The following is a 23,431-nucleotide window of genomic DNA, read 5'->3' on the forward strand; positions in this document are numbered from 1 at the left end:
TATGGCAACTTTGAAGAATCAAATAGTTAAATCCGGCTATAATAATTAGGAGCAGGTTAAATGCCTAAATGTTTTATTCAATTGATGACACATATCTCTCATGCTAAGGTAAAATATATCTTTAATTTTCTGTTTTGTAAGCATCATTCCCTATTCTAGTGTGGAGAAAAAAATATGTAGGCCAATAAAATTCACTCTTTAAAACCAATAGTTTTACAGATTCTTTGCTGTTCTAAATTGTTTCAGATGCAAGGTACATTCTCATCTTTTGCTTTCTCTTCTCAAAGGAAATATGCTGGAGTGTGTTTTCATTGTTGGATGAATAGGATAGTATAAAATCAATTCCCATTTCCGAGTTTCACTAAGGAGAAACGTATAGGGTTCTGAAAAGTCTTAAAGAATTGAGGCTCTTGGGGGCCCTAATTTTTATGGATAGAGAGTTGTATTACTTCTTCAGTCACAGGATGGGAGTTCAGCACCCCTACTGTGTAGCAGATCCCAGACAGGCAGAAGGGAAGCAGAAGCACTGACCTGATCTTGCAATTTCTCTTCCATTAAATCTGGCCCGGTTCCTGACCGTACAAAGATGCACATGGCTGCTGGACAGTACTAAGAGCTGTGATGCACACTTTGCATATTGAATGTGTTATTTTTATACCACAAAAGCTCCTGAAGTATGCTGGTTGAAGAGGTGAGCTTTAAAAAACAAAACGAGAGAACAGAACTGAAGTGTGCATCCAGTGATGCAGTTGAGATCACCAGATATTGGGAGTATATTTTCTTTTGAATATCTAAGGATACAATCCTATGCATGTTTAGACAGAAAACATGCCTACAGCTCCTAGCATGCTTTAGCCACAAACGATGACTGGGACATACAGTTCAAAGCCTGTTTCTATATAAATGTGCAGAGGACAGTACATTAAAGGATCTAATAGTTAAGACTGCAATTGACGGACACCATTCATTTGGCAAATTAAATTCTTGTCAGCTTGTATGAAATTAACACATACATGACGATCTTTTGGATGTCATTTTGGCTCTACTTGATTCTCACAACTTTGCCATATAAAAAACGATGAGTATCCAGGAAACCAGCTCATCTGATGCAATTTTCCTTTTCTTTGAAAAGGTGAAGTCGTTTTTCTTCTCTCCTTCAAGAAGGATTTGCCATACATATTAGATTATAATCCTTTAAAATATCTTGATGTAATCTTAGCATATAAAAGGAAACTTCCTTCTATTGCCTGTTAATAAGCACATCTCTCTAATTTGTGAGAGCCCCTTTATTTAATAAAGTTTGACTGGGCATACCAGTTCTTTTCTAGCAAAACAATCGTGTTACTCCAGCCAATAGACTGTTTGCTGTGTGTGTTAATATAGTTTCTTTTCCTAATATTTATTCAGGAATGTAACTCTTTACTCTTTTCCTCTCAAATACGAACTCACCCCATCAGTTTTGAGGGACATCTTTAAACTAACAGAAGAGGGACAAAGGGCATGATAGGATGTAGTGCTGTATTTGTCGAATATGAATAAAATGCTTCTCAGCAGCAGGCATTCAATCTGGACTTGTAACCATCCCCAGCCTACCCCACCCACAATTGCTTCTGGATCTTCTAGATGGTGACATGACCCTCCAGTTTCCCTTCTGAATCTAACTACCACTTCCTATGAGCTTTTTTAGAGTAGGGTAAATGGACCCTTCCCCTTCATGGATCACTGCCTTGCCATGGCAAAAGGGCTTGTGTAGTGCCGTGAAGCTATGAGCTATGCCATGCAGGGTTACCCAAGACGGGCAGGTCATAGCAGAGAGCTCTGAACAAAGGTGATCCATTGGAGAAGGAAATGGCAACCCACTCCAGTATTCTTGCCATGAAAGCCCCATGGACAATCCTGAAAGGCAAAAAGATATGATGCTGGAAGATGAGCCCCTCAGATTGGAAGGTGTCCAATGTGCTACTGGGGAAGAGCAGAAGGCTAGTAATACTAGCACCAGAAAGAATGAAGTGACTGGGTTAAAGCCGAAAGGACAGTCAGTTGTGGATTTATCTGGTGGTGAAAGGAAAGTCCGATGCTGTAAAGAACTATACTCCATAGGAACCTGGAATGTAAGATCCATGAATCAAGGCAAGCTGGATGTGGTCAAACAAGAAATGACAAGACTGAACATCGACATCTTAGGAATCAATGAACTAAAATGGACAGGAATGGGTGATTTTAATTCAGATGACCATCAAGTATACTACTGCGGGCAAGAATCCCTCAGAAGAAATGGAGTAGCCTTCATAGTCAATAAAAGAGTAGGAAAAGCAGTATACATACAATCTCCAAAATGACAGAATGATCTCAGTTCGAATCCAAGGCAAACCGTTCAACATCACAGTAGTCCAAGTCTATGCCCCAACCACTGGTGCTGAAGAGGCTGAAGTTGACCGGTTCTATGAAGGCCTACAACACCTTCTAGAATTAACACCAAAAAGGATGTCCTTATCATCATGGGGGATTGGGATGCTAAAGTAGGAAGCCAAAAGATAACCGGAATAACAGGCAAGTTTGGCCTTGGAGTACAAAATGAAGCAGGGCACAGGCTGGTAGAATTTTGTCAAGAGAATTCGATGGTCATAGCAAACACTCTTTTCCAACCACCCAAGAGACGACTCTACACATAGACATCATCAGATGGTCAACACAGAAATCAGATTGACTATGTGCTCTGCAGCCAGAGATGGAGAAGCTCTATACAATCAGTAAAAACTAGACCAGGAGCTTCTTGTTGCAAAATTTAGGCTTAAATTGAAGAAAGTAGGGAAAAGCACTAGGCCACTCAGGTATGACCTAAATCATATCCCTGATGAATATACAGTAGAGGGGACAAATAGATTTTAAGGAATCAGATCTGATAGACAGAGGGTCTGAAGAACTATAGATGGAGATTCGCAACATTGTATAAGAGGTACCATCTAAAACCATCCCTAAAAAAAAAAAAAAATGCAAGAAAGCAAAATGGCTGTCTGAGGAAGCTTTAAAAATATCTGAGGAAATAAAGGAAGCAAAAGGCAAGGGGAAAAGGGAAAGATACACCCAATTGAATGCAGAATTCCAGAGAATAGCTAGAAGAGATAAGAATGACTTCTTAAATGAACAGTGTAAAGAAATAGAAGAAAACAATGCAATAGGAAAAATGAGAGATCTCTTCAAGAAAATTGGAGATATGAAGGGAATGTTTCATGCAAAGATGGGAATGATAAAGCACAAAATGACAGGGACTTAACTGAGGCAGAAGAGATTTCTTTAGAAGAGGTGGCAAGAATACACAGAAGAACTATACAAGAAAGAGCTTGATGTCCCTGATAACCACGATGGGGTGGTCGCTGACCTTGAGCCAGACATCCTGGAATGTGAAGTCAAAAGGGCCTTAGGAATGCTTAGGAACAACAAAGCTACTGGAGAATACAGTATTCCAGCTGAGCTATTCAAAATCCTACAAGATGATGCAGTAAAAGTGCTATGCTCAATATGCCAGCAAATTTGGAAAACTCGACAGTGGCCACAGGATTGGAAAAGGTCAGTTTACATTCCAATTTCAAAGAAGGGCAAAGCCAAAGAATGTTCAAACTACTGCACCATTGCATTCATTTCACTTGCTAGCAAAGTTATGCTCAAAATCCTACAAGCTAGGCTCCAGCAGTATGTGGACCGAGAACTACCAGAAGTACAGGCAGGGTTTCGAACAGGCAGAAGAAAACATCTATTTCATCTGTTCTGTTGACTATACAAAAGCCTTTGATTGTGTGGATCACAACGCATTATGGCAAGTTCTTAAAGATGTGGGAGTACCAGACCATCTTATTTGCCTCTTGAGAAACATATGCAGGTCAAGAAGCAACAGTGAGAACTAGACACGGAACCATTGATTGGTTCAAAATTGAGAAAGGAGTTTGGCTAGGCTGTATACTGTCACCCTGCCTATTTAACTTATATGCAGAGCACATCATGAGAAAGGTGGGGCTAGATGAATCACCAGTTGGAATTAAGATTGCTGGGAGAAATATCAACAACCTCAGATATGCAGATGATACCACTCTAATGGCAGAAAGTGAAGAGGAACTAAAGAGCCTCTTGATGTGGGTGAAGGAGGAAAGCGCAAAAGTTGGCTTGAAACTCGACATTAAGAAAACTAAGATCATGGCATCTGGTCCTCTCACTTCCTGGCAAATAGATGGGGAAGAAATGGAGGTAGTGGCAGATTTTATTTTCCGGGACTCCAAAATCATCGCAGATGGTAACTGCAGCCAAGAAATTAAAAGATGCTTGCTCCTTGGGAGGAAAGCTATGGCAAAACTAGACAGCATACTAAAAAGCAGAGACATCACCCTGCCGACAAAAGTGCATATAGTCAAGGCTATGGTTTTCTCAGTTGCAATGTATGGCTGTGAAAGTTGGACCATAAGGAAGGCTGAGTGCCAAAGAATTGAGGCCTTTGAATTGTGGTGCTGGAGGAGACTCCTGCAAGTCCCTTGGACTGCAAGGCGATCGAACAATCTGTCCTAGAGGAGATCAACCCTGACTGCTCTTTAGAAGGCCAGATACTGAAGATGAAACTCAAATACTATGGCCACCTAATGAGAAGGAAGGACTCACTGGAGAAGAGCCTAATGCTGGGAACAATTGATGGCAAAAGAAGGAGGGGACGGCAGAGAATGAGGTGGCTAGATGGAGTCACTGAAGCAGTGGGTGTGAGCTTGGGTGGACTGTGAGAGATGGTGGAGGATAGGAGAGCCTGGAGGAATGTTGTCCATGGGGTCATGATGGGTCGGACACAACTTTACGACTGACATAACATAACGTAAATGGAGTCTTGAATGCAAGTCAAAGTCTATTTGTGCAATTCTGGTGTAGCACAGTGCCACCTAGAGGATATTTAGTGGAAAAGCTTGAAAAGAAACTCCTTGTGTAGGTTTCGATCTCAGTCCTGCAATGAAATCGAAAGTAGATACAGTGGATCAACAACCTTGTAAGCAAAGCTAACAGCAAACATATTATTCAACTTAAAATTACAGGCTAACAATGGAAGCTAATTAAAATATCTTGAAACTTATAGAATGTTCAAAGGACCATTTAACCATTCCTTAAATATTTAAATAGCATTGCTCAGAAAGGCCATCTCTAAGGACTAGTTAACCACGATGCTGCCTAACCTCCAGTAAGAGAGGAGCAAGCAGCAGCAGCATTTTCCTTGGCAAATGGAAATGTAGAAGTGCGTGGCAAATGCTTTCACTGAGCGGGGAGGAGGAAAAGGAATCTCGTCTCTTCCCATGCTTCTGAATCTGCATACTTCCTGTTGCACTTGTGTAGAACCTGCACCTGGTATAATTGTTTGTAGATAGACTGCTGACACATGCAACTGCTCCCCAAGACAGAGGCGGATCTAGGCATTCTCGCCTGAAGCACAGTATGCATGTATTCAAAGCACACACTTGCAGTGGCTCTCATGCATGCTGGTGCACATGGGTATTTCCCCAGGACATGTGTCTTTGATTTCATCACCTCTTTGCAGTCATCTTGCACGCCTCTTTTCCATGCCCCCTTCACTTCTGCAGACCTCTCTGTCCCAAGCAGTACCCACTCTTCTTGTGGGCTGAAGAGATAAGTTCATCATATACCTGGCAGGAACAAATGTGTTGGTCATTGGGACTAAGGATACCTCATTTCACAACATCCTGTATTTTCACCATCTCCCATGATCAAAATTTCTTCCTCCCTTTTGCCAGTTGACTTCCTGGTCTTCCAGGAGGTCTCGAAGCTTGAGTATGGGAGAGCCAAGCTACTCTTTACATACACTGAATTGAGTGAAGCTGAGGACTGTTTTCTCTTTTAATATAGTATAAGCATATATAGCCCTGATTTGAATTGGCATCTCTGCATTCCTGGACAGGACATTAAAACTTGCTCATTTTTTTCCCTCCCAAATTGTCCTCACCACCACCTCCCAGTGGAAATTTCCTTTCTTTTTCAAATACTCCCATTCAGGGGAGAGATTTGGAGATGAACTTGTGGTGAAAAGGCCTTAATTCTGACCTCCTAGAGCATGTTCCAAATCAGGACTTTGAATGCTTACTCTTGAGTAAAAAAATAAGCCTCAGCTACTTGCTATGTAACCAGCACAATATCCAATTAAAACTGAGTTGGAGGTATAAATTTCAGACACTTTAAGGGGATGTGTCTCTCATCCTAAGAATCTTCTTTCAACCCTGCTTTCTTCTTGATATGCCACTGCACATGGCATTAAGGGATTTTGTGTTCCACCCTGCTCACTTCAGATGGAAAATAGAATTGAGATGTGTGTCTGATGGCAGAAGGGACTAGCTAACCATAAGAGCGGTACAGCAGGAGAAGAAATTTGCTCCAGTCAAACATATGCATATTTAGTCAGGAAAATGTCTTGTGGATCCCAACATTCCCCAGCCAGCTAGGAATGCCAGGACTTGTGATACTTTTTGCAGCCTCAACATGCATAGGATTGTGCTCTCGGAGGTGTTGGAGAACAGATTTGCTTAGGAGCTTACAATTAGAAGGGATATTATGTCAAATCTTCTTTCTCTCAAGGGCTGCAGCGTCCCATGGGTAATTGGGGGCTGCATGGTGGCGGTGATGGGCAGCACTAGAGCCAAAGGTGGAGCGGATGCCATCTTTTCTTTCTGCCCCCTCCTGTTTACGCCCCCCCCCCCCAGCGGGCTGACAGAGAAGGAGCGGAGCTCTCTGCTGAGGATCTGAACTGATCATGTTCAGAGGGCTTTGGAAATCTGAGGGCTGCAGGTTGACCACCCCTGATTTGTTGTGATACACAAGTGAGGTTAGTAAAAGCCTGATTTTCCTTCTTTGGATTTCCCTTGCCTTTTCCTTTTTTCCTCGGCCTGCAAAACTGGAGAAAAGTGCTCATTATGATATAAAATTTTATTGCTGCTTGCTTGGCCAGTCTTTCCAAATAAGTGCCAATAAAAACTTTATAGCACCCTGTATCGTTGCAAATTGTTTATCTTGCTTATTTTTGTTTTTGTCCTTGGTTTGCATCTTTTTCCTCTCTGGAAGGCATGGTTTCCATGGAAACTAATTAAGGCTCTGTGCTATGTCTGTATCCATGGCAAATGAATACTTGCTCAGTAAAGCCCTGGCTCTGGAAATCACAATCATGTAGGAAGGGGGCAACACACACACCCATTTCACATGCCTCTCCTAAATCGAAGCCGCCCGTGGGATTCATTTCCCAGTTGACTGTTTCCGAGAGACCTGCTGAAGAGGCCTCATGCATTGACAGCTGCGAATAGGTTGAGGTTTTCACCTGCTCTCCCCTTCCTCCGTCTTTCCCCACACAGACACATTATGTGTGTGAAAACAAAGCAAACAATCTTAATTCCACCACATATAGCATCTGTCTGGGTGTATTGGTAAAACAGAGCCCTAAGCGTGAAAAGCTGGGAAATATAATATACCTCCAAGACAGGATTGGGCTTGGCCTCTAGATTGGGAATAAAATATTTAAATTAACAAGCTTTCCTGGCGGGAAGCCAGTGGAGAGCAAAAGCTCCACTGTAATATGATCTCTGGCCTGGCTCTGTTTGTGGAGTGAGTAGCTGCATGCGTTCCACCTTGTCTGAACTTAGCTTGACAAGGTAGGCCAGAGCTGTAAACCTCACTCTCTTGGGATGCAAACGGAAGAGACATGAGCCGTGTGGACTGACTCGCTCAGTGGTGTGGCTTCATCTCGGGTGAAGAGGCAGCACCTTTGTGCAGGCAGCCAACGGACGGCTACTGCAGAAACTGGAGAGCCAAAACAAAGCTCAGCTCAACCCAGGCAGCATTTCAGAAAGGAAACCAGGATACTGCTCTGCAACGTTTCCTGTCAGAACTTGAAATTTTAAAATGGAGCTCCACAGGGGGAAAAAAATGTGAATGTAGGGTTTTTTTTTTTTTCTTCGTAGTTTGTGATTCAATCCTTGCACATTTGTTTCAGCTCTGGCACTTCTGAGAAATGAGACGCCACCTCGTTAGCATTTCTGTCAAGATTGGGAATTGTGGGCTATTGGTGTCCTTCCTAAAACTACGCTACAACTTTCCCCAGTAACTAGCTAATAAAGCCAGAGGTGAGGGATGATGGGAATTGTAGGCCAAAACATCAGGAGGGACATGTATTGTCCATTCCTGCTCTAAAGCAGCCACAGCCACTTATTGAAAAAACATCTTTTATTTCCCAGGTGACCTACAAGCTCTTTCAAAAACACTTTTCCCTTCAGAGTTTTCTCCTTAATTTCTTTAGGAGACTATGGACTCCTCATAGGACTGCAGAAGGCTTATCTGGCCATTTAATACTGAGGGGGGAAAAATATCCCAGAAGCGTACCAGCAAATACCTTCCACAGATAACGTCCCACCCCTTCACCCATGATTGTTTGCTTGGAGGGCTACACAGCTGTTGAATCTCCAGCCAGCCTCATCAAACTTCTGGCCCTGTATGATAGATGGACTGTGCATTGTGTTTGTGTCCAGGGGTCAAAACATTGTTTAAATTCTGAATCTATTTTCACTCTAAAAGATGGAATATTGTCCAGTCTAAGTTGGGATCCTAGTTACTGTAGGACCAGGGGGTGCTTTTGAGTTCCAGATTTGCCCTTATAGTAAAAACAGCAGGGTGCAAATACAGCTTCTAATGGTGGCATCAACATTGAAAGTATTTATCTATTGCTTTGATGCTCACTAGAATCCTGAACTAGATCAGTGCTTCTTGAAGATTGGAATAAAATGACGATCGTTGTGATTACCTGGAAATGTGCATAGACTCTGATCTTACATAACAGTGTTTTCCTTGCACTATGTTTGCAGTTGTAGGAAGGTGCATTTGGGGTTTTCTTGCAGTGTGGAAGATAAAGGGCCAACAAGTTTGCTCCAGAATACTGCTAGGGCCAAAAAGACTCCACAGTAAAGAGCTCTGGCAGACTTCAGCGCATTACCCAATACATGAGACAGACATTGTAAAAATGGCAACATGCAGCCTTTTAATTACTGGGAGGGTCCCAGTCACATTACAACCAGTGGATGATATTTTTAAAAGCCAGGGATATTATGGGATTATGTTGTTCTGTGGAGTTGGAGAAATGTTTCCTAAACCAAGGGCCCTGCTTAATCTTCAAATCATAATATTTAAAATGTTCTGTGTTGGCTGAACTCTGTGTGTGATGTGACTGTTTCAAGGCCTTATATTTCAGAGCAAACAATATTGGAAGAGGTGACCTATAATCTCGGTCTGCCAAAGCTTAGCCTTGAAGCAAAGCCCAAGCTGCTAATGAAGTGTAATTCTGTATATTTAATATCAGTATAGCAGGAAGAAGTTTAGTGACTAGCAGCCAAAGCTACAATTGGTATCTGAGAGATCTTATCCTGCTTTTCAGATTAGTATCTTTGCATCAGGAGATGATTATTTTCCCACAACTCAATGAATAGAATAGAATAGAAGTAGAGCTGGAAGGGGCCTACAAGGCCATTGAGTCCATCCCCCTTTTCCACTTCCACATGTGGTCACCCATCCTGGTGCAGGCTGGTGCCTTTCTAGCTTGGCAAAGGTGACTCAACGTGCTAGCACAATAGATAGCTATGCAGGCAGATATAGCTCCAAAGATCTCCAGATGCTTTAAACTACAGCTCCCATAATCACTGACCTGGAGAGCACCAGAAGACACACAGTCTTATCTGCCTACTTCTGAAAAAACACAGATTTATCTGGGGGCTACAGCTAGCCAATTGTACTAGTATGATGGAGAGCCCAGGAACAAGTGCTACTAATGCCTGACTGAAAGTAGCACAAGCAAATCAGTATCACACATGTCAGTTTCCTTCTGTAATGAATCGAGACTGAGGCACGCAAGCGGTCCTGAAGCTGGATCTTAGAAATGCCAGAAGAGAATTTTGTGGCAATCATAGTACCCACAGCAGTAAGTGCTCCAAGCTCTGAGTGTGGGGATAATACCTCCCCTTTCTGGAGTAGCTGGGGAATCTAAGAAGCATTGATAAGTGGAAGGTACTGAGAACACTAAAAATCAAGAGGATTACATTGCTAAATGGAAGATGCTCTCACCATCTTCTTTTCCTATCCTCATCCCCATCTGTGGCTCACTTTCTTTTGCCATCTCCACCAGTGCTTTACCAGTGCTTTTCAGTGGGCACCTGGCACCTGGACCCATGCAAATCAGCCTGTATGCAGTCTCATCTTGTCTTCCTTTGACATCTGAAACTAACAAGGCTACATACATGGTCCTTTGACCAGGCAAGGCTACATACATGGGATTGTCACACATGGATGATTGTGTACCTTTAAACGACAGGCAACGACAATACCAACAACTACAATTAAAAAATAATCCCAATTTTGCATTGATGAAGCTCCAAAATTGAAAGACAGACACGGGACGGGACGGGAAGCTGATGAGTGGGTGATAGAGCTGCGCAAGTGCTGTTTCAACCTTGGTGGAAGGATAGCCAGTGGGAAGAACATGAAAGTGAGTGCGGGGAGGGGGGGAGGTTTGCCACTCCTGCAAAATGGTTCTAAAGCCATTTCCCAGAACCCATGATGAAATTATCTGCCCAGTTTTGAAGAATACAAAAAGCCATTGTGAGCAAGAACAATCTTAAAACAAGCCATATGTTCTCAGGATAGCTTTTTCATAAAAACTAAGCAAACCTGCACAGAGTTCAGATGATGGGTAATGTTGGGCTTTTGTTTCATCTGAGCGAGGCCTTGGAATAGGCTCAGGAAGACTTTGGCTCAAATCCCACATCAGGTATGGAACAAAGTAGGTGGCCGTGGGCCAGTCTTGATCTCAGTTCAACCTACCTCATGAGCATGGTGCAGAGGAGTGAGGGGGGAAAGTAAGAGAGCATCCTAGAGGAAGGACCAGATGAAACCATAATAAACAGTAGATGAATATATATGTTGTTAGAGATCAAAGAACTTCCCAGTGTCCTTTTTAAGCATCGACTGCCTGGTCTGTGTGTGGAAGATCTGCCTGACCAAAGTGCATGACTTGTAGCATGAGGCCCACAGCTTCTCAAGAGAAGAGAGTTAATTTGAAGTTTTAAAACCCTCCTGTTCGTGTATCCCTCTCTCTTCCATGTCGTGCCAGATGAAAATCCCTTTCATTGTGCTGGTTACCAACTGTGCAAATTAGAAAGCTCTTACGTGAGCTTAACAGTTTTAAAAAGTTGGTATTAGTCCTTTGCTTTGGCAGGAACATCCCATTAAGGGCCATTTAAACACGATCATAAAGGGCCAGAAGTCCTACAAGAGAAGCAGTGATATGAGGTCCACTATAGACATTTTAAGCCTATTGCTTTTGAGGTCATTAAAAGTTTGCTTCATCCCTTCACAACTGCTGTGTGCTCTGCCAAAGAAATGGAGCTCACCTGATTGCAAGTCCATAATTCAGGCTTAAAACTGTAGCAGCGTATTAAAAATAGCTTTAACTTAGCCACTGGATGGAATAATACTTAAGGTTTGTTCACAAAATCCAACCTAGTATGGCTAATAAAGAATGACTGCTGCTTAAAAGCCATGGGGGGGGGGCAGTCACATATGGCCCTCCAGATGTTGCTAGGTTGCTATGGCCATAATCCCTGACCATTGGCAATCCTGCCTGGGGTTGCTGGAAGTTCAAATCCAAGAGCATTTGGAGGGCCAGAGACACCTCTGCTCTCCTCTAGGGTTCTTTGGCCCAGCATCTCAGGTGGCAGATGTTGTGTCACCATTAAGGAAGGCAATTTCATGACATTGTACTGGGCTTCCCTTCCTCAGGGAGCAAACTGTCTTGGGATCTTTGTATGATACTGTGGTTTGACAGACCATTTCCTTCTGGCAGGGAAAAAGCAGTGATAGGAATATTGCCAGCATTGCCCAAAGAGCTTTGGCTCTTGGGCAGCATAAAAATGAAATGAAGAGCAGGAGGAGGAGGAGGAGGAGGAGGAGGAGCCTCTGGATGAGACTGTCCATCAAGTCCACCATTTTGTTCCAACAGTGGCCAGATGCCTTTGGAAGGCTCACAAGTACGACGTGAGCACCATCCTGCTTGTGTTTCCCAACAAATGGCCCTTGGAACCATACTGCCTCTGGTAGCAGACATGATGTATAGTGACCAGTAGCCTTCAATACTCTTTTCAGTCCTGCATTTGTCTGCTCCCCCTTCACAGCTGTTCACATGGGTAGCCATCACTGTATCTTGTGGTAGTGAATTCCACAGTTTAACAATGTAATGCTTGAATAGGGATTTCCTTTCAAACCAGTCAGTTTCATGGGATGACCTCAGTTCCAGTGTTATGAGATAGGGAGATGTTTTCTCCCTTTCTGTTTTCTGTGCACCAGGCATAATGCTATACTTCTGTCATTCACCCCCACCCCTTTTTTCCCTTTGTTCAGAGTCAAACCCGCTCACTTTTGATCATGTTTTTTGCCCCTTTTCAACTTTTTCTGTTTCTATTATATCTTTTTTTTTTTGAGGTGTGGTGACCAAAAGTATATCCAATATTCCGATGTGATTATGAAGGCATCCTGATATTGGAAATTAGGCAGAGCTATTTTCAGTTCCTTTCCAATGGTTTCCTTTTCCAATGGTTTTTCATAGCAGCTGCTCAATTTTTCATTGAGCCTTCTGCTGTATCCCTAAGATTTTCTGTATGGCCACTCATTGCCAGCTCAGCCCCCAGTGGCATATGTGTGAAGTTATGATTTGGGAGGGCTGACTGTGCCCTCTAGCTTTTATATCACAAGCCGGATTCACAAGACAATGAAGACCCGAAGCACCGTGTCCCATTTACTTTCCAGTAGATTGATTTTAGAATAATCAAATGAGCTTTGATTCGGATGAAGTTCTGACTCATTGTTTGTATGTTCCTGGGGTTGGCAACAAAAGGAAGGAAAGAAATAATACTAGAGTCAGTTGCATCTCCGGAGAAGGCTGTAATTAGCTGATTGGAAAGGAATTTGGCCTGAACTTCCAGTTGACATCCAATGGTTTTGGCCATGACAACCCAGTATTCAGTCAAGTAGAGAGCTGTGATGCCTCTGAAGACTGACTGGAGTCTTTTGATGAACACAAGCTGGCCATGATCCTGAAAACACTTATTTAAAAGACAGTCTCATTGCTTTCCATGGGATTTTTGAAACCTGGGAAAGTTAGCAAGCAAAAGTCTTTCAGGATAAGAGCAATGAACAGATGTCACTGACTATAGCTAGGTGGAGAACAGTCTGCGTAATGTTTTCACTACCTTTTAGATAGTGAGTCAGCGGTGCTTCTTACTTTTAGAACACAAAATAATAATTGTTCTCTTCATAAGGAGTCATCTTGCTGAAGGTCAAAGTGAATGGCTCAAGACTTTGACATCAATTCCCTCCTTAGGTAAGTAGCTCCACAATTTTTACATGATAGCTGCAAATTATACTCTCACTCAAGTACCTGCCAACACTCTCAACCAGCATAAAATGCACCATTTCCCATAGCTTAGTGTCATTTAAAGGGGGGATTATACTTGTGCAGTTGCTGCACTGTGCTCATGCAGTTCACAGTGGCCATGCATACTGTCTGACGGTGCTTGTTGTTGCTGGTTGGGGACTCCCAGTTCACTGGAACAATATCCCCATGTTAGCCTGACCCAACAACAGACCTGGCATTGGCTTTGCATTTTCCTGTGGGGCCGATATAAGTGTAAACTGGCTGTACACCTAGTGACAAAGCAAAATATTTGTTCTGTTTGCCTGGAGCTGCGATGCAAGATGCAAAGCGAACCCACTTCAGAGGAATTCCTCCCAAGGCCAAATTGGCTAGTGACAAATTTGGGATTTCCCATTCTTGAAGCATCCAATCTGGCTGACTTGCTTTAATCATCTGGTCAGACTGGTTGCAGAAGCGGCACTGAGCACTCTACTTGGCTCTTTGCTTATATCATGCTGGTCTGTACTGGGACAGCTGTTGCACAGCAGACTGGCGGATCGTGGCCCTCCCTTTGCTGATGTCAAGATGGGGCTAGGAAGCAACCACCTTGCCTCCATCCAGTCAGTTTGATTGCAGGCAGTTCAGCATTCATGAGCACCCCTTTGGGAAATACTCAGTCCTTCCCTGTTCCTTCTTCCCTCCTGCCTGTGCCCTTCTGCCTCCTCTAGGGCTCCTTCTTATGCAAGTTTAGGTAGCAAAAGGGCCTACAGTTCCCAGGCATGCTGGCTGGGGCATGCTGCAAGTGGCAGGTGCTTTTACTTCGTAAACTTGCGTAGGATTGAGGCTTTAGATTATGAGTTTAATACCAGGTGCCTGCCTGTGCCTGGGGAGAGTAGTGGGGGGAAATCCTCAGTTACAATCTCTATAGCAAGATTGTTTAAAAACCTATATTGTATTATATCTTGTGGTATTTGAAAGCAAAGGTAAGCAGCAAGGGGCTGTCATTCAGATCCAGCCACCCCCTGTCCCAATATGTCCCACCATATTTCGCAGCCCCAAAAAAACCCTATTTATGTCTATAGTCCCATGGGGGATACTAAAATGTAGCTTTTATCATGTGGAAGTCGACCCTTGTAGTGCTGCCCAACTGCTATGCTGTCCTGTGTAAAAATGGTCAAACGTGGCATTCGACCAAGTTAAATTTGACCTTTGAAGTACTCCATAGCTTTCTGGACAGCTATCCAAATAAACGACAACTCTGTCACATGCAGTGGGGGAAATGAGGGTAGCAGAGGTAAAATGTCCCTTTTTTCCTTTTTGAAATGGGGTGTGGCTGACAAGGATGTGCAGGTTGCAAAACGGCTCCCTAATCTTTCATAGTTGCCCACTCCTGTCCTTAAGGGTAATAGTGCTTTGGATGTGTCGAATGGTGGGAGAACAGCTCTCATCCCCTTTGGAACAAGAATTTTCTTTTCCTCTCCTATATTTCTATACAGCCTAATAATCACAGCTCTCTGAACAGTTTACAGATGTTACAACCTTTCAAAATGCCATGTTATGTAAACTGAAAATTCATTTTGATTCCCATATATGGACCAACCAAATGGACATGTCCACATAATTCCCATAATTTGCAGATAGCATGGCCAAAGATCAGGAATGCTGGGAGTAGTAGTCCGAAACATTTGGAGGGCACCTGGGTGGGGATGCATTCTTGGATTTATTCTCCTGGTCTCTTTCTACTAGCCAAGTCAAGGCATGGCAGTTTTTAAAAAAAAGAGTCCTCACTGAAATTTGCCATCTTTTATCTTTCTTGTTTCCTGCTTCTGAATTATCCCCTTCTCATGACTCAGTTGTCTACCAAATTGTGTCCCCAGCTCTGTCTCCAGACCCTTGAATATTGCATAAAGGGCCTCTGAGTAGAGACTCTGTCACTTCAGTCTCCTGTAAGGGCCTTGCAACTGGTTGAAGAAATGCTTAGTAGCAGCATTTGTAGTAACCAGATCTGTGCCTCTTGCTGCTCATGAGACGCTGACTAGGCAGAAGGCCCTGGTAATCCAGAAAGCGCTTCATTGTCATCCGCACCTGTTGCGTGCTGCTGACACAGAGGAAGTTTCTTCTATAACTGTGGGCCCAGTTAAAATAAAATACCTGGCATGCATCTGAGCAACATTTTTTAGTAATCCGTGAAGCTCCCAAGAGGGAAGCCCACTCAGGCAGCATTCTCTGCAAAACAAGCACTTAAGCAGCCCTCCCTCTTCTGGTAACTGTATGAGTGCAACCAAATCTCTGAATGTCTTTCATGAGTTTGCAAAGATGCTGTTTCCTGGATGCCCATCTTTTCTCCTGAATTTCGTTTCTTATTTCAGGATGGCCTGGAAACTTGCTTTATCCTTGTTTCTTGTGTCTGCTCTGGCACACATCTCCGAAACCAGGAAGAACCGCCCTGCGGGGGCCATCCCCTCCCCTTACAAAGACAGCCGCAGCAACAACTCAGAGAGGAGGCAACACCTAAACAAAGAGGTGCTGGCCTCGAGCCAGGAGGCCCTCGTGGTCACGGAGCGGAAGTACCTGAAAAGCGACTGGTGCAAGACACAACCGCTGCGGCAGACCGTCAGCGAGGAGGGCTGCCTCAGCCGCACGATCATCAACCGCTTCTGCTACGGCCAGTGCAACTCCTTCTATATCCCGCGGCATGTGAAGAAAGAGGAGGAGTCATTCCAGTCTTGTGCCTTCTGCAAGCCACAGAAGGTCACCTCCTTCACTGTGGAGCTTGAGTGCCCAGAACTGGACCCCCCGTTCCGGCTCAAGAAAATCCAGAAAGTCAAGCAGTGCCGATGTATGTCTGTGAACCTGAGCAGTACAGGGAAACCACGAAAGTGAGGGCAAGCGGCAGACCCTGCCAGAGGTCTTGCGGCCTCTCTTTCTTCCTACACAAGCGAGCTGATTGTTTTTCCTCCTGGAACAGTGCCACTTGCACCATTTGCTGACTGGAGATGCAGGCTGCTCTGGGCTGGGCAGATGGTTCCATCTCTATCACCCCTGGTTGGCTGTTTGACCGTTGGGCAGGTCTGTGCGCCAAGGTAGAAGCCAGAGTCCAATTTGGGGAGGAACGTCCAAATGGCAGTGGTTTAAATCCAGCGGTTAACACTTCCACCATGTGGAAAATATTTGGCTTTCACTCCATCCTTACGTTTGGATGAAAAGGTGGCCCAGTGAAGTCTTCCTTGTTTCTCCTGGTCCTTTGGGGACATTTCATTTCATTTCATTTTTGACAGCCCAGTGCAGTCTTCCTTGGGCTGTAATGTTGACATCAACAGCAGGGGTCTTTCTGTCTGGCCTGACTGGAAAGGCAGTTTAAATAGCATGGGAGTCTTATCCGCCATGGAGAGCATCAGCCTCCCACCACCTCCCGCAGAAGAGACCGAAGATGGATTTATACACACTTTCAGCTAGGTTGCCTCCAGCACATATTTCTACAGCGATGTTTCACTCACAATGCAGCATAGCAAATTGTTAAAACTTGTTCATGTAGACATAGGTGCGTATATTTGCAAGATTGTTAATTATTTGAAGGGTTAAGATAAAGTATCTTAACTACTGGGCCACATCCTCCCTAAAAGGAGGAGGAGGAGGATTTTGCTTGTATTACCTTTCTCAGTAGACTTCTGCATTATTTTAACCCTTCCTTCCATCAAGCCACTATTGTGCATTTATCTTAACCTATGTTGAGTCAATATGTCCATGGAGGAAAACAATGCTGTGTTAAACTTATGCAAACACAGTAGCAAAAAGCAAGCAAAGTGCTGTATGTTATTACTGTGTGGAAGACAAACAGTACCTTAACTTGAGCATTATTTGCTTTGTGCAAAATTGTAATCTATGTAGAAAAAAACATTTACTGTATGAAGTGACTTGCTCATCCTGATTCATACCATGTTGCATGTCTAGGTTTAGCTTGTTCCACATGTGCCCACTTAGAGTCCTCTGGAATTTGTTGAGTAACACACTGACAGTGAGCCATCACCTAGCTTGGAGCTTTGCCATGCCTGTCGCTGCCGGAACCTGGTGCGCACAGAAATCTTATTAAAAACGTCCTCGATGTGTCCACCAAAAGGGTTAAATAAATTGCAAATCCCTCAAGCTGTGGGGTTGGTGCCAACTCCAGAGTTCAGTGGCACAGTTCTCTATTATGTGAGACAGGCTGTTCTAAGAGGCTTTGGGGGGCTGATCTCTGTTCGGGCTCACCAATCGGTTTATGGGGATTGGCACGGGGAGGGGGGATTGGACAGGTATGTTAGCCGTATATTTTTCTCTCTTGGAGTTACACAATGGCAGAGCTGCACTTGGGAAATCTAATAGAGAAGGCTAAGATTTGCTGTGGAGGCTACAATGGGCACACTGTGCCACTACTTACTCTTTGGCTGATCAGAACTCATGTTTGGACAGGACAAAAGGAAGAGAAGGTTTAGGATAGCTGCTGCGTCATAAATAGGCAGCATGTGACAGGGCTGCTGCTTCTTGGAGAAAGAGAAGCTTTCAGACTCCAGTGGAAAAATTGTCCAGCATCTATGTGAAGAAAAACATTGGCAGGTGGGGCAAATCCTAATATGGGTAGGTCTCCTTACCAGTTTGTGATAAACAGATTATATATGCTGCAGTTGGGGAATGTCTCCATGGGTTTGTTTATGTTTATAAGGAAGAGTTGAGTTGACCTTGTAATGGTTCATACTATTTAATTTTTGTTTTGTAAATGAAAACAAAATGGAAGAAATGTTATAACTATAATGTAATTATTTTATAGGTGTATTATTATTAAATTATAGAACAAATAAAGATACTCTAGGAATATATGGAACTCATGCATACTTGCTTCATTGGGATATTTTACATGCACCACTCAATGAATAAACTTTGTTTATTCTCACAATTTTCTCCAAAGTGTTTTACTGATGGGTGTTTTGAAATTGATGAAAGCAATTGAACAGCACTTTGATTTGGAAGGGCCCAAATTCTGCACTTACAGTTAACTGTTTAGAAGAAATCCTGAGCATACGCTGAGATTCTGAAAAATCACAAATCCACTATTTAGCACTCTCTTTGTAGTTAGCACAACTTGTTACCCACAAGATGTACTAGACTACAGCTTCCATCACTCCAGTCACCATGTTGCATGGGCATGATGGTTTGGTGATGGATGCTGAAGATCAATGTATCTGGAGAGCACCAGGGAGGGGAAGGCTGTGATAACAGCAACAAGAAGTCACATCTGTTTCAATCCTAGTCACCTAAGAAGTTTAGAAAAACAGTGAATAAGGGAGATGTGATAGAGGTGTACAAAATTATGCAGGGTGTGGAGAAAGTGAATGTGGAAACATTTCCCCCCTCTCCTATAATACCAGAACCTGGGCTCAGCCCATGAAGCTGATTGGTGGGAGATTCAGGACATATAAATGGAAACACTTTTTCATACGGTGCCTAGTTTGCACTTCCAAAAGAGACCAGTATGAAAGGCTTTGAAAGGACTGGACTAATTGGTGTTGGTTAAGACACTCATTTGCTAATGGAGTTAACTGTTCTGTGCTCCTTCCAATATCAGAGGCAGCATGCCTGTGTGCAGAGTTGCTGGGGAACATGGGTGGGAGGGTGCAGTTGCGCTTGCCTGTGGACGGCTGCTTGGCTGCTGTGTAAACAAAACACTGGGTCTGACCCAGCATGGCTTTGCTCATGTTCTTATCTTTGGCCTGCTTTTCTCTCTTTACTCCAGCTCATCCAGCTATGTCACTTTCATCACTGCAAATGTCTGAGTCTTTTTACTCAGATGTCTTGGGCTACCAAAGGCCACCTGCACCAAAGAGACAACACCAAATGACCATGAGCACATGTTGATGTGACACAGCCTTCATCCTTCTTTTTTGAAATATTTAGGGAGTTTTTCCTACCCACTTACATGTGTGTAAACATAACTGAACTCATTGGGAATTTGACTTAATAGGCTTTTTCCTTTGCCTTTAGGTCCAATAGAATGTCTTCAGATCCAAATGCTTTCTGTCAAACAAATCATTGTGGTTCTACTAAAAAATGGTAGCAAAAGAATTTCAGCTTGTAGAAAATGACCTTTCTGCCATCAGAACATCAGCCTGACTTCAAATTCATGGGACTCAGTAGCATCTTTTGATAAACCACCATTGGAGCATCACATGGAGCCCGTCTTGCTCAAATACCACAAGAGAACACCCCTGGTCTGGCCATGATAGTGCAACAATTCTCCATGGGCAGAGTATGTTGTACTTTTCCATGTGAATGTCATGGAACATTGTAGTAGCTCTCTTGACAATATACCATGACGCGATTCTGGATTACTGTTCCTTAGCCAAGTACCTCCAAGGCCACAGTGGTTGGTTGAGTGAGGACAGGGTTAGGGTATGTTTTGAGATATCACATCTCAGTCTTCTTGTACTGTGAGCTGCATTGAGTACCAAGGTAGAAAGGTAGAGTATAAGCTAATTAAATATAAAACAAAAATAGGAAATATTTGACCCATTACTTTTAGGAAAAGAAATGAAGGACTGCAACAACCTTCTCCAACCTATTGCTTTGGAATTCAAATTATATCAGCCCCATCCAGTATGGTGAGTGGTCAGGAATATTGGCAGTTATAGTCCAAAATATCTAGGGAAGATCAAGTGGGGCATAGTTGGACTACATCAATACTGGTCTAATTCGGTAAGGCAATTCCAGTGCACTTACATTGCGGACAAAATGAAGTCTCATGCCTAGGCAGTCATATTGCCAAGAGTCAGATTTTGAACTCTTCTCTAGTACAAACATGGGGTTGAATCCAGATGCACTAAAATCAATGGGACTTTTGAAACCAGCTTAAGTATAACTACATCTGGATCCAATCCATACTTTCTTCTTAAGGTTATATAAACTGCCCCTATGCGAGCCATTCTTCCTGACACTGGAAATGTAGCTACGACTTACCCATCCTTTGAGGTTACCATTGAAAGCACTTGTAGCAGAGGATTTTAAAGAACATCTAGTGGATCTAGTAGCAGCTGTGCTATTCAGCAGAGTTTACAAAGCTAAGCCTGGTAGTCTGTAGGAGAACAAAAGTCTATCAAATTCATAAATAGGTGTCTTGGTCCTTTTCAGACATTAGCCTGCCATCTGGTGGTAAACATATAAATCAGTCAACTACAAGTTGTATCATTCAGAGATGTCCAAGACATGACTGTATTTCAGGAAAACATTTCCCGCTCCAGTGAGAACCCATATCTACTGCCTGTCTTCTTTAAAATGTATAATATGGCATCTTTCTTCTAGTGCGTAGCTCTTTGGAAGCTTTAGTTTATTGTAACTACATTTCAGGAGTGGTTGGACAGCTGGCACCTGTTGCAAGCAAGCGTTGCACACATGGAACACTAAGACCACCTGTAATTATTTCATCCTTTAACATTGCTCTGGACAGCTTCTCACCCTGTCTACACAAGTTGCTGTGGTCTGGTGGAGGAAACAAAAACAAGACAAGGAGAGAACAGAATCACAGTGAGTTTATCCATTTTGGTTCCTTCAAAAGGAGGGCAGATGAGAATGAAAGCTGAGGCATATTTTGCAGAGCAAATGAGTAATGACTAAATCAGCAAAAGATACCACACAATCAGTTAATACCGCTAAATAAAGGAAAACAAGCTGTTGGCTTTGGTTGTTCTGTATTGTGCTGTTTATTAAGTCAGCAGTGAAGAAACGTTTTGGTCAAGGCCCCAATTAACTTGGTCAACCCTGATGGTTCCATATTCCAGCAGTAGCCTTGGCCAAAGCAGAAAGAGGGCAGAGTTATAGACGTAATTCAGTTGACGTGTATGCAACAGAAAAAACATATTTGTCCAAGATATTTTCTTCCAAGGTTCCTGCTATCAACTTATTGTTCTTGGGAGAACAGAGCAAAACTGATAAAATAATACCAATAACCTAGACCAGTACTGATATAGGGATGTAACTGAGGAGACCTGGGGATCCAAACTGGGAGATGGAGGTAGCAGAGGCAGTGCGGAACTGAGAAAATGGAAGGGGACACACATGAGAGGCCAGTGCAAGGCTAAGTCGTGGTGCCTCCTCTAATATGGTGCCTGCCAACTGAGGGTTTTTAAAATATTTTTTTCTATTAAAAATACACACATTTCCTTCAACATGGCTTGCCCAGATGTTTAGTTAATCAAAAATATTTAATCAATCAAAGTTTTCATCCAACTAATAATGAGTATATAGTTTATATCAGAGTATTAAGGCCTATTTAACTTGAAAGATTAGAAGATTGTATTTTATAATAGTGACTTAAAGAACTTTTGATTTCTCAAGCTTTTCCATTCTGAGTGAGATTTCTGAAGCTTGCCTGTTCTTTCTTGCTGACTCTCTCCACACATCCCAGGCTGACTCCTGAACCCCAGCAGAAGTGGAAAGGGACAGATCTCAGCCTTGTGAAGAAGTGAGAGGGAAATGTTCTTTCCCACTTTCTCAACTCTAGTTATTTTTCCAGGTTGATTTGAATAGTTCAGCAGAAGGTGACATGCTCAGGATGGAACAAGGCCCACAAAACCTTCTAAGAGGAAAATAAATAAATCAATAAAGTTTGCCTGGATCTCTTTCTTTTTATGAGTCTATGCACCGTGTCCCCCCCCCCCCCAATGTATTTCTTTTCTCTCTGTCCAACCCCCATCTCCATGCTTGGTCAGTGTGTATGTGTCTGTCTTTCTGCCCGTGTGTCTGTTTCTTTCCTCCTCCCTGGTTCTGCATCTAGGCAGAGAATGACCAGGCTCCCACCAATTTAAGAATGACCAGGGCTGCCCCCCCGAGCAGCAATTTTGCAATGGCCTCCACAAGCATAAAAAGTCACTTTCCATCTGCAGCAACAGTGTGGCTATGATTGGATGCATCTTTGATACACAGTGCAAAGTCTCACTGAATACCTGGATATCCTAGTGTTGTCCTGTTTGTATCCTGCTGTGTGTCCAGCCCAATTAATACACAACTGGGATGTAAAAAAAAACTTATTCTGCAGAATAAAGATCCACAGAGGGTTATTCCAATCTGGCACCCTGAGTGGAGCTCAGAGCAGCCTTTTAAACATGTCAGCTCTAAACTTTAGTACATAATACACTTAGTTCCTTCTGATTGCTCGCAGAGTACTTTTGTAGCAATGATGAGCTTTTCCCATCTGCATACTAAGTGACAAGGTACAGGATGTCCCAGAAGGTGAAACTACAATCAGCTGTTTTGTTCTTTTCACTACCTTTCTTGTACATGTGTACATGTGTGGCAGGCTCTTTCTTAATGACGTTTAGAGTTCCCCTAAAGTTCAGCCTTCTTATCACCAGAGCTGTCCAGATGAACAAGATACCCCCAATTTACACCTTATTCCTCAAATAATCCGTATTCAGCCATGTCACGTACATTGGGACACCCAACAAGCCATTGCAAAAACTATGTGAGAAATATGAAAACATGTCCCAGGTAGCTATTACACATGGAAAACGTGTCTACTAAGCAGGTCGATTACCACTTGCACAGGTGATCCATACCAGAATTGCCCATTATTTACATTATGTCGATAAGTTCTCCCCAAGAGCGCACGGCATGAATTCAAGATTTGTTCTTTACACTATCAGTTTGTGCCAGTGAAACCGCTAATTACATTAATGCAGCAACACAGAGATGCATGTGGTGGAACAGAACTTCACATGGATCACAGTATGCCATTGAACAAGACTTTTGGAAAGTTGTGTAAACTTGTCCATACTAATTACATGTTGGATCTGCATTCCCTGATTCAGACACTTTCCTTGGCCCTTTGTACGCTATCTCTTAGGCTGTGAGTGTTTTCAAATAGGTTCCTTTTCATATTTCTATTTGTAGAAGGCAAAATGCCCACAGAATTATATACACAAATCAAGCTTGATT

The 23,431-nt window shown here is 43.0% G+C and overlaps 1 protein-coding gene across 1 annotated transcript; it reads left to right on the top strand.

Moving 5' to 3' along the window:
• Nucleotides 1-15,840: 15,840 nt before the first annotated feature.
• On the top strand, nucleotides 15,841-16,485 carry GREM2 (gremlin 2, DAN family BMP antagonist). Its single transcript, XM_044448559.1, has one exon. The coding sequence runs from the start codon at nucleotides 15,842-15,844 to the stop codon at nucleotides 16,352-16,354; it is 513 nt and encodes a 170-aa protein (XP_044304494.1). The 5' UTR covers nucleotide 15,841; the 3' UTR covers nucleotides 16,355-16,485.
• The last annotated feature ends 6,946 nt before the right edge of the window (nucleotides 16,486-23,431 follow it).

This window comes from Varanus komodoensis, unplaced genomic scaffold, assembly GCF_004798865.1.
Source record: "Varanus komodoensis strain SLA01 unplaced genomic scaffold, ASM479886v1 scaffold1, whole genome shotgun sequence".
Taxonomy (NCBI): Eukaryota; Metazoa; Chordata; class Lepidosauria; order Squamata; family Varanidae; genus Varanus; species Varanus komodoensis.

What these genes read in the sequence shown, in the direction of transcription:
- GREM2 (XM_044448559.1), top strand. Translation starts at nt 15,842, where the DNA reads ATGGCCTGGAAACTTGCTTTATCCTTGTTTCTTGTGTCTGCTCTGGCA.